Raw genomic sequence first — 12,436 nt, forward strand, 5'->3', positions numbered from 1 at the left:
ATCAGGTGGAGAAGAGGTTTAACCCTCCTTGGGTACCATGAATTTTCCCTACAGCTAGATCAACTATCATGTAATATAATACAAGTTCTAAGTCTCATCTCTCCCCTTCCCCACACAGTTCCAGTTGAGGGTGCGCTATAAACAGTGCATGTTTCTTGAAGATCTCATCCAAAGAAATGAACTTTCTCCATCGTCCACACCTACTGCCTCGCTGAACAAACACCTTTGCCAATTTCAAAACTATAATCAAAGAATTATCCTTTGATTATTACAATTTATAGGGTTGTAACAGGAAATGCACCTGTTTCCATATTGTCTATCAATTTAGTGATTAGATACAACCTTTGCCAAATGTCTTTAGATAAATTGGCAGATATGTGCATTTATTGGCATAAAACCAGGATGTGGCAGTAACATGAGTGAGTTGCCTATTTTTCTGGTATTAAGCAGATTTTTCAAATTTATTCAGGTGAGTCATGAAAGAGACAGACGGTGGGTTTCTCTCTGGCCGTGGGGGCCTATTCTTGGGATTTTGTGTTTGTGGAGAGTGTGAAAGCTGTGACACTTGACACCTGCCGTATTGAAATTCCCAGCTCAGCTCAGTCTTTGTCGATGAGGGGAGCAGCTGCAGTGAAGGCAGAGCGTCACCTGCTGCCTGCAGGTCATGAAGTCTGCTCTGTGGATGGTCACTATTGTTTGAGGTGGTCAGACACTTTTCACAGCTGGTTTATGGCAATTTATACTGTCTGTTTTATCTTTTTCACACAGCTGTGGTGAACTTGGACAATTCTGTGGTTGACCTGGAGACCCTTCAAGCTCTCTATGAGAATGTGAGTAACAGGAGGTTTTCTGTGTGCGAATGTGACACACGCACAGTTCTTGTCAATGTCCACCTCTGGCCTCATTGCCTCCATGTCCTCTGAGGAAGTTTGATACGGGGGCACTGAATTTACATAAGTCTGGATTTGTTAAAATGTATACTTTCTAGAAATACTTTGAATGAATGCATGGTCTCACAGTTTTAAAAATTGTGATTCAAAGCATGTTGTATGTGCGGTCTTTCAGATTCCTTCTTTTGAAATATAATCAATGCTTAGGCAGAGGGTTAATTTGAGAGGAACATTGTGTGATGTGCTAATGCATTTACTCTTGATATGAAAACCCTCAGTAGCTGCTATTATTGCCCTATTTTACAGATGAGGAAACTTGGCAGAGAGAGTCTACACCACCTGCCCAAGTCACACATGCTGTGTTGTGGTGAGGTGGGATGTGGTTTCATTCTGTCTCTGTTTCTCTGTCTGCCACAGTTTCCTTCACTGAGCGTCAGGACATGGTATCTTTCTCCTGGTACCACTTTCTCTTAGAAAGGTGGCCGGAAACCGGCATGAGGAGAACGGACCAGGGCACGTGCCCTGGGGAAGTGCAGTCTTGGGGGACGGAGGGGGTGGCGGGTGCTGTGTGAAATGACTTTTGCTGGGGCTTGGCATTAAATAACATTGATTCACGTAGTAAGAAAGCGATTCTCTTCAATGTGCTTGATTGAATCTAGGAAAGTCTCAGTGTGGCCATGTTTTCTTCCTTGGTTTCTGTTCTTGCCTGTGGTCTGCCTGGTATTTAAGCCTCTGTGATTAAGTGGGGCCTGATTTGGTTGGTCCTGGCTTTGCTGACCCTCTTCCTCAACCGCTCCCTTGAGGACAGTGTGTTCCACCTGGGTGTCTGTCCTTAGATTCGGTACTTTTAAAGCACATGTCCACATGATGTCCCTGTGAGGCCAGGACCTTCATGGGCAGGTATTTCTCATGAAGCATCACCCAGTCCATGGGTGAAATACACAGCTGTGGCGAACGCAGTGCTGGCACCTGGTGCCCATTGTGGGCACAGGTGTGTGACTCATTAATGAACTGGAGAGGAAGGCATGAGTGTTTTGTTGCTTGGTGGTCACTACATGATGGAAAACTTGGAAAAAATGGAACTGTTTAGTGGTATACAGAGCTTTCATTTCCCTCATCCTTCCTGCCAACCCTCTGTCAACCAAGAACCAGGTGGAAGAAACAAGGAAACACCAGGGAGAACAATGTCTTCAGCAGGTTGTAACCATGTCAGATTTCATTGGTGTATGTGTAACTGTAGCTTGTGCACATATTCCATGCATTTATGTACATGTCTTTCTGCAGATACATAGTGTATATGTCTGTACATTATATGAAGACATGAATGTTTTGTTTTAAGCTGTGCAGAAACATATACAGAAAAAAAACAGAACATTGGGGACAACTGTATTTATAAGGAGAGTTTACTTTGCAGTGATTTAGAGTATTTTCTTTGGGAGATTTTAGCCTTTAAAGTAACTTCACAAAATAGAAATTTCTGACTGTGGACAAACCAGATAGCTACCCAGAATTTCTAACCACCATACTCCATGAAAGGAGAACCAGAACCAACTGGAACTGGTTACAATTGTGGTTTTCTTTATATTGTTGATGTCATTAAATCTGATGGTTCAGACTTTCACTGTGTCAGGAAAACAATCATTTGTGGTAGATACTGGTTTAGGTGGGAATATTCTGGATTGTTTCGATCACTATCTTCAGTAGAGGAACTTAAAGCACCCGTTATGAATAAGAGATGCCTTGTGGCTTCAGCAATACATGAACCATGAACTTCCAGATGTTTAAGCTGGTTTTAGAAAAGGCAGAGGAACCAGAGATCAAATTGCCAACATCTGCTGGATCATGGAAAAAGCAAGAGAGTTCCAGAAAAAACATTGATTTTTGCTTTATTGACTATGCTAAAGCCTTTGACTGTGTGGATCACAATAAACTGAAAAATTCTGAAACATATGGGAATACCAGACCACCTGACCTGCCTCTTGCAAAACCTATATGCAGGTCAGGAAGAAACAGTTAGAATGGGACATGGGACAACAGACTGGTTCCAAATAGGAAAAGGAATACGTCAAGGCTATGTATTGTCATCCTGCTTATTTAACTTATATGCAGAGTACATCATGAGACACGCTGGGCTGGATGAAGCCCAAGCTGGAATCAAGATTGCCAAAAGAAATATCAATAACCTCAGATATGCAGATGACACCACCCTTATGGCAGAAAGTGAAGAGGAACTCAAAAGCCTCTTGATGAAAGTGAAAGAAGAGAGTGAAAAAGTTGGCTTAAAGCTCAACATTCAGAAAACGAAGATCATGGCATCCGGTCCCACCACTTCATGGGAAATAGATGGGGAAACAGTGGAAACAGTGTCAGACTTTATTTTTCTGGGCTCCAAAATCACTGCAGCCATGCAGCCATGAAATTAAAAGACGTTTGCTCCTTGGAAGGAAAGTTATGACCAACCTAGATAGCATATTCAAAAGCAGAGACATTACTTTGCCAACAAAGGTCCATCTAGTCAAGGCTATGGCTTGAGCATTTGGAAGTTCTCAGTTCAAGTACTGTTGAAGCTCGCTTGAAGAATTTTGAGTATTACTTTGTTAGCGTGTGAGACAAGTGCAATTGTGTGGTAGTTTGAGCATTCTTTGGCATTGCCTTTCTTTGGGATTGGAATGAAAACTGACCTTTTTCAGGCCTATGGCCACTGCTGAGTTCTCCATATTTGCTGGCATATTGAGTGCAGCACTTTCAAAGCATCATCTTTAAGGATTTGAAATAGCTCAACTGGAATGCCATCACCTCCACTAGCTTTGTTCATAGTGATTCTTCCTAAGGCCCACTTGACTTCGCATTCCAGGATGTCTGGCTCTAGGTGAGTGATCACACCATGATGGTTATCTGGGTCATTGAGATCTTTTTTGTGTAGTTCATCTGTGTATTCTTGCCACCTCTTCTTAATATCTTCTGCTTCTGTTAGGTCCATACCATTTCTGTCCTTTATTGTGCTCATCTTTGCATGAAATGTTCCCTTGGTATCTTTAATTTTCTTGAAGAGATCTCTAGTCTTCCCCATTCCATTGTTTTCCTCTATTTCTTTGCATTGATCACTGACGAAGGCTTTCTTATCTCTCCTTGCTAGTCTTTGGAACTCTGCATTCAGATGGGTATATCTTTCCTTTTGTCCTTTGCCTTTAGCTTCCCTTCTTTCCTCAGCTATTTGTAAGGCCTCCTCAGACAACCATTTTGCCTTTTTGCATTTCTTTTTCTTGGGGATGGTCTTGATCCCTGCCTCCTGTACGATGTCATGAACCTCTGTCCAGAGTTCTTCAGGCAGTCTGTCAGATCTAATCCCTTGAATCTATTTGTCACTTCCACTGTATAATTATAAGGGATTTGATTTAGGTCATTCCTGAATGGTCTAGTGGTTTTCCCTACTTTCTTCAATTTAAGTGAATTTTGCAATAAGCAGTTCATGATCTGAGCCACAATCAGCTCCAGTTCTTGCTTTTGCTGACTGTTTAGAGCTTCTTCATCTTTAGCTGCAAAGAATATAATCAGTCTGATTTCGGTATTGACCATCTTGTGATGTCCATGTGTAGTGTTGTCTCTTATATTGTTGGAAGAGGGTGTTTGCTATAACCAGTGCATTCTCTTGGCAAAACTCTGTCAGCCTTTGCCGTGCTTTATTTCATACTCCAAGGCCAAAGTTGCGTGTTACTCCAGGTTCTTTTGACTTTCTACTTTTGCATTCCATTCCCCTGTGATGAAAAGGACATCTTTTTTGAATATATATATAAAATCATGAGTGAACTGTGCTGGTAGGCTTGGTTTTATGACCTCTTGGATTTTCTGTTATATGGTTTTCATATCCTTTTTGCCTCTTCACACTGATAGATACTCACCATGAGTAAGGATCCATGTTGAACATCGATTCATGCCCTTTACTTTATTGATAATGAGACTGCATGTGCATGATAATGAGTGGCTCTTTCTGGAAGGGTGTGGATAGCTTACTGTAACCTGATCTGCACAAAAAGTGGTGAGGAACAGAACGGCTGAAACTTTGAAAAGGGTAAATGAAAAACGTAAATTTGTTACATATGTTTAGAATTCTGGTCATTAAGGTCAGACTTCCGAGACCTGTTGGCATGTGATGGTCTTCGGTTTTGTAGGGATATGGGCTGAGGTAATGTCTAGTTTTCTGGGTGTCAGACAGCAGTCGTGGATGAAGGCTTCCCAGTTAGGTGATGAATGTACTTTTAGCAAAGCAAGAAACTCCCCCTAACTCAACAGAAAACTGAGCTCCATATTCCCTAGTGGTGAAAAACGCACTTGTTCAAAATCTTCATTTCAGTTTTTTAAGTTCCTAAGAGAGCTGTGATCATTTAAAAATCAGGGTATCTGAGTTTTAGAATAGTGGTAATTTAATGCGTATTATGCACCAGACACCACTCTAAGCATCTTACCTGTGTTATTTCATTTAATCCTCCAAGTGGCTTACATCCAACTTAGAAGGAAGAAGCACTATTGTTAGAAACGAGGAAACTGACCCAGAGAGGTAGTCAGCTCATTACTGGGTGTGACCCTGGTCCCTGATCACCATGCTCTGAAGCACAGAATTTCCTGAGTCTTGAAGAGCACTGGACAGGGCCCTGTGGGAGGAGGTAAGACACACGGTGTGGTGGCAGAAACTAGGGGTGAAAAGGGAGAATGTGGCCCAGGTTTCAGCACCAGAAGCTCATGGTTGCCCCCAGTGATTTATTGATGCTCCTTCAGCTTCCATTTCCCCATTTCTAAATAGGGTGTCTAATAATTCATAAAAACATCAATTTTTGTCACTGTCAAATGGACATAAAGAGAATTTTCTGGACTATTCAGTACTATTATGCTTTTCTTTTAAATAAAAATAAGCATGAGCATAGAACTTAAAATAACTAAGATTGTCAAACGACAGTGACTATGTCTAAGACTGGTAGCATCAAAGATAGCAAAAGTCGTACACCATGGATCTTAAAACTGGACCTTTCCTCAAGGGTCTGAAGATTTTGCTGAATGAAGGACAATAAATATCTGTGTATTTATAGGCAACATGAATTCATTTTGGAAATACTTTTTTTAAAAATTGTCATATTTAGAAAGACACCACTTTATTTGCAATCTTCATTTTAACATTTGTATTTTATTTCTTAAAACAGTTTCGGAGATACACTGAAGTTGCAGGTACACTATGAAGGACTATTCTTTTTTCTGTATCAGTTGCAAATAAATTGTCAACATTATGCCTGATTGTACCTGAATACTTTAGTGTGTATTTCCTACAATGTAGCAGACACTTAATCATAATACAACCAGCAATATTATGAAATTGACAGTGATATATTGCTATCATCTAATCCTCAGATCCCGTTGTTTTGATGGTTGTTCCAATAACATCCCTTATGACATCCTTTCTGTCTTTCTTTCCCTGGGCACATGCCTCTTTTTGATTTATATTATCATGTGTACATATGTCTTATCTTTCAATTTAACTATAAATACCTTCAGTTCAGTTCAGTCGCTATGTCATGTCCAACTCTTTGCGACCCCAGGGACCACAGCACTCCAGGTCTCCCTGTCCTTCACCAACTCTCAGAGTCTACCCAAACTCATGTCCATTGAGTTGGTGATGCCATCCAACCATCTTATCTTCTGTTATCCCCTTCTCCTGCCTTCAAACTTTCCCAGCATCATGGTCTTTTCCAATGAGTCAGCTCTTCGCATCAGGTGACCAAAGTATTGGAGTTTCAGCTTCAACATCAGTCCTTCCAATAAACACTCAAGACTGATCTCCTTTAGGATGGACTGGTTGGATCTCCTTGCAGTCCAAGGAACTCTCAAGAGTCTTCTCCAACACCACAGTTCAAAAGCATCAATTCTTCGGAGCTCAGCTTTCTTTGTAGTTCAACTCTCACATCCATACATGACTACTGAAAAAAACATAGCTTTGACTAGATGGACCTTTGTTGCCAAAGTAATGTCTCTGCTTTTTAATTATTTTAATAATTAAAATAACATATTTTAATATGTTGGTCATGACTTTCCTTCCAAGGAACAAGCATCTTTTAATTTCATGGCTACAGTCACCATCTCAGTGATTTTGGAGCCCCCAAAAATAAAGTCAGCCACTGTTTCCACTGTTTCCTCATAAATTCCTTACTAGTAGGATTTTCATATTCCATGCTTAGCACAATAGTTTATGTATAATATAATAATTACTAGTTAATTAAAGAACGATCTGAGAGTTGTACTATTTTTTGCTCTAGGTGTGGTTTTATCAATGAAATAGATGAAAATGGTGAATGTCACTATTTCAAATACTGTACGTTTTGGAAAGATCAGTGTAAAAAGTAATGTTGCTTTCTTAAATATAATTTCAGAAATATGTATTCAAAGATTCAAAACTGATAACTACCTGAATAGAAGTTAATCATTACTATCCCAGAAATAGTTCATCAGATTTTTGTGTGGTTTTTCCCAAACAGTATTTTAAATTTAGTGAGTGGCATTTTGTTGTAGGCAGGCTCAGTGTGTTCATCTCCTTGTTAATGCAGGTTCAGAGGCTTTTGTCTCAGAAGCTGTTGGAGCTGCTGGAGCAAATTTTCCCTTTCCCCAGGTCACCTTGACCTGTGAATGCCCAGTGGATTGATGGGATGTGTGAACTTTCTCATCCCAGTTTGTTGATCCCAAGGTGAACCCAAGACTTGGACCCAGTTGTAGTTTATGTATTTTGTGTGCAATGCAGAACACAATTCTCCGTGTTTTTTAGTTGTTAAAGCCTCTGTGTTTACCTGTGACTCACAGAATGAGGTGGCAGCCATGTGACCACGTGTCTGTGTGGACCTCTGGGGCCCTTCCCGTGTCCCTCCCCGCTCCAGCCTTTACAGCTGGAGCAGAGCTGCATTAAATAGGCTGAAGTTGTGTTTCTGCCTGAGATGAGGTGACTTTCCTGAACCAACCCTCCTCTCCTGCCCTTACACACAAGGCACAACAGAGGGTGTGGTTCCAGCCAGTGAAACCAGTATGTGCGCCAGTCCCCAGGGGATGGGCTCCAGCTGCTCTTCTCATTCATTGTGTATTATAAGGGCAGCACCCCAACCCAGTGGACTGCAGTGGACATTTCATGTCTCCTCTGCGTTACTGAAGGTGTGGGGGGAGCAAGTGGACAGGCTAGGCAAGGCCAGCTCAGTGACACGTCCTGGCCCTTTGCAGTGTGCCCCCTACCCCCGCCTTTCCTGGAGCATGCCCAGCCCATCGCAGCTGTATCACCACCACTTCCTCTTTATCTAAAAATTCCTGTACTCAGCCGTAAAAAAGAACAGATAGTACACAAATTATATACTTTTGAAAATACTACTGTGGTGCAGTTGAAATAAACCCAGGCTTTCAGAAATTTATCTGTTATAAAATGTCAAAGAAAGTGTCTATTATATAATTATAAATTAATATTGTTAGTCTTTACCTATTACAAAATAAATGAACATATAGCTTTTAAAGTGTCTTTTTCCAGTTATATTTCTTTTTACTAAGAATTGTTATGTGAAAATGTCATCTTAACGATGTCCAGCATCAGAGTGGAACGAGATGATCTCTGTTTCTTTCCCCTTCGATATATAATCAGTAAAACATCCATAACTCAAAAAAGATGCCTCTGCTCAGCACATCAGGTCTCTGGAGAGTTCCTCGGATCTGTGCATCTGAAGGCAGGTGGGTAGGACACGTAGAGAAAGCGGAGCCTGAGACAGTGAAGGTGGTGCCTGTGACCCTGGACTGGCTGCGGGCTCAGCCCGCATCCCCAGGGAGCCTGGCAGCACTGGTCAGGCAGCTTGTGTAGGACTCCAGCCTCCTGGCCACTGAAATGCCTGGGCCATGGAAACTGGGCGTCAGGGACTCCAGCCACATGCCTCCTCACCCCCCAGGATTGTGCCTGTGGACCCCACACCCTGGACACGCAGGAGGCCCCGGACGTGGTGGAAGTGACCCACGTCCCAGTAACACCAGCAGCAGTAACCCAGGTCACCTGCAACACCTGCAGAGGCCATGCAGGTGGAGACACACAAGTGTATGCCACAGCTCCACCTACTGGAAGCAGAAGAAAGCGCTCTAATTACCGACCTTTTAAAACGTTAGCTCCTGGGTTCAGGATGGGTAACACGTATATACCTCTGGCAGATTCATGTTCACATATGGCAAAACCAATACAATATTGTAAAGTTAAAAAATAAAATTAAAAAAATGTTATCTCCTAGTTAGCTCAGCTGGTAAAGAATCAATATAGTGAAAATGAGTATACTACCCAAAGCAATCTATAGATTCAATGCAATCCCTATCAAGCTACCAATGGTATTTTTCACAGAGCTAGAACAAATAATTTCACAATTTCTATGGAAATACAAAAAACCTCGAATAGCCAAAGCAATCTTGAGAAAGAAGAATGGAACTGGAGGAATCAACCTGCCTGACTTCAGGTTCTACTACAAAGCCACAGTCATCAAGACAGTATGGTACTGGCACAAAGACAGAAATATACATCAATGGAACAACATAGAAAGCCGAGAGATAAATCTGTGCACCTGTGGACACCTTATCTTTGACAAAGGAGGCAAGAATATACAGTGGAGAAAAGACAATCTCTTTAACAAGTGGTGCTGGGAAAACTGGTCAACCACTTGTAAAAGAATGAAAGTAGAACACTTTTTAACACCATACACAAAAATAAACTCAAAATGGATTAAAGATCTAAACATAAGACCAGAAACTATAAAAATCTTAGAGGAGAACACAGGCAAAACTCTCTCCAACATATATCACAGCATGATCCTCTATGACCCACATCCCAGAATACTGGCAATAAAAGCAAAAATAAACAAATGGAATCTAATTAAAATTAAAAGCTTCTGCACAGCAAAAGAAACTATAAGCAAAGTGAACAGACAGCCTTCAGAATGGGAGAAAATAATAGCAAATGAAGCAACTGACAAACAACTAATCTCAAAAATATACAAGCAACTCCTGCAGCTCAATTCCAGAAAAATAAACGACCCAATCAAAAAATGGGCCAAAGACCTAAATAGACATTTCTCCAAAGAAGACATACAGATGGCTAACAAACACATGAAAAGATGCTCAACGTCACTCATTATCAGAGAAATGCAAATCAAAACCACAATGAGGTACCATTTCACACCAGTCAGAATGGCTACGATCCAAAAGTCTACAAGTAATAAATGCTGGAGAGGGTGTGGAGAAAAGGGAACCCTCTTACACTGTTGGTGGGAATGCAAACTAGTACAGCCACTATGGAGAACAGTGTGGAGATTCCTTAAAAAACTGGAAATAGAACTGCCAAACAACCCATAAATCCCACTGCTAGGCATACACACCGAGGAAACTAGAATTGAAAGAGACACGTGTACCCCAATGTTCATCGCAACACTGTTTATAATAGCCAGGACATGGAAGCAACCTAGATGTCCATCAGCAGATGAATGGATAAGAAAGCTGTGGTACATATACACAATGGAGTATTACTCAGCCATTAAAAAGAATACATTTGAATCAGTTCTAATGAGGTGGATGAAACTGGAGCCTATTATACAGAGTGAAGTAAGCCAGAAAGGAAAACACCAATACAGTATACTAACGCATATATATGGAATTTAGAAAGATGGTAATGACAACCCTGTATGCGAGACAGCAAAAGAGACACAGATGTATAGAACAGTCTTTTGGACTCTGTGGGAGAGGGAGCGGGGGATGATTTGGGAGAATGGCATTAAAACATGTATCAGATCAGATCAGATCAGTTGCTCAGTTGTGTCCGACTCTTTGCAACCCCATGAATCGCAGCAAGCCAGGCCTCCCTGTCCATCACCAACTCCAGGAGTTCACTCAGACTCACGTCCATAGAGTCAGTGATGCTATCCAGCCATCTCATCCTCTGTCATCCCCTTACCCTCCTGCCCCCAATCCCTCCCAGCATCAAAGACTTTTCCAATGAGTCAACTCTTCTCATGAGGTGGCCAAAGTACTGGAGTTTCAGCTTTAGCATCATTCATTCCAAAGAAATCCCAGGGCTGATCTCCTTCAGAATGGACTGGTTGGATCTCCGTGCAGTCCAAGGGACTCTCAAGAGTCTTCTCCAACACCACAGTTCAAAAGCATCAATTCTTCGGCGCTCAGCCTTCTTCACAGTCCAACTCTCACATCCATACATGACAACAGGAAAAACCATAGCCTTGACTAGACAAACCTTTGTTGGCAAAGTAATGTCTCTGCTTTTGAATATGCTGTCTAGGTTGGTCATAACTTTCCTTCCAAGGAGTAAGCTTCTTTTAATTTCATGGCTACAGTCACCATCTGTAGTGATTTTGGAGCCCAGAAAAATGAAGTCTGACACTGTTTCCACTATTCCCCATCTATTTCCCATGAACTGGTGGGACCGGATGCCATGATCTTCGTTTTCTGAATGTTGAGCTTTAAGCCAACTTTTTCACTCTCCACTTTCACTTTCATCAAGAGGCTTTTGAGTTCCTCTTCACTTTCTGCCATAAGGGTGGTGTCATCTGCATATCTGAGGTTATTGATATTTCTTTTGGCAATCTTGATTCCAGCTTGTGCTTCCTCCAGTCCAGCGTTTCTCATGATGTACTCTGCATATAAGTTAAATAAGCAGGGTGACAATATACAGCCTTGACGGACTCCTTTTCCTATTTGGAACCAGTCTGTTGTTCCATGGCCAGTTCTAACTGTTGCTTCCTGACCTGCATACAGATTTCTCAAGAGGCAGATCAGGTGGTCTGGTATTCCCATCTCTTTCAGAATTTTCCACAGTTTATTGTGATCCACACAGTCAAAGGCTTTGGCATAGTCAATAAAGCAGAAATAGATGTTTTTCTGGAACTCTCTTGCTTTTTCTGTGATCCAGCGTATGTTGGCAATTTGATCTCTGGTTCCTCTGCTTTTTCTAAAACCAGCTGAACATCAGGAAGTTCACAGTTCACATATTGCTGAAGCCTGGCTTGGGGAATTTTGAGCATTACTTTACTAGCGTGTGAGATGAGTGCAATTGTGCGGTAGTTTGAGCGTTCTTTGGCATTGCCTTTCTTTGGGATTGGAATGAAAACTGACCTTTTCCAGTCCTGTGGCCACTGCTGAGTTTTCCAAATTTGCTAGCATATTGAGTGCAGCACTTTCACAGCATCATCTTTCAGGATTTGGAATAGCTCCACTGGAATTCCATCACCTCCACTAGCTTTGTTCGTAGTGATGCTTTCTAAGGCCCACTTGACTTCACATTCCAGGATGTCTGGCTCTAGGTCAGTGATCACACCATCGTGTGACCCGTGATTATCTGGGTCATGAAGATCTTTTTTGTACAGTTCTTCTGTGTATAATATCATATAAAAAACGAATCGCTGGTCCAGGTTCGATGCAGGATACAGGAAGCTTGGGGCTGGTGCACTGGGATGACCCAGAGGGGTGGTGTGGGGATGGAGGTGGGAGGGGGGTTC

The 12,436-nt window shown here is 41.7% G+C and overlaps 1 protein-coding gene across 6 annotated transcripts in view; it reads left to right on the forward strand.

Annotated features, from left to right (window-relative positions):
* Positions 1 to 12,436, forward strand: part of FMN2 (formin 2) — a 345,241-nt gene that overhangs the window by 205,540 nt on the left and 127,265 nt on the right. For 4 of the 6 annotated variants that reach the window (XR_015156591.1, XR_015156593.1, XM_086381217.1 and 1 more), the window contains one exon: positions 769 to 830. The exons of the other annotated variants lie outside the window; for them this stretch is intronic. Coding sequence is in view for 2 of the 4 variants with exons in the window: in XM_086381217.1 (XP_086237343.1) it covers positions 769 to 830 (62 nt within the window). In the remaining 2 variants the exon portion in view is untranslated. The remainder of the gene's footprint in view (positions 1 to 768; positions 831 to 12,436) is intronic. 6 annotated transcript variants of the gene reach the window in all.

Source organism: Bos grunniens, chromosome 28 (genome assembly GCF_055505025.1).
Source record: "Bos grunniens cultivar Pamir isolate PY7600 chromosome 28, Bosgru_T2T1.0, whole genome shotgun sequence".
Classification (NCBI taxonomy): domain Eukaryota; kingdom Metazoa; phylum Chordata; class Mammalia; order Artiodactyla; family Bovidae; genus Bos; species Bos grunniens.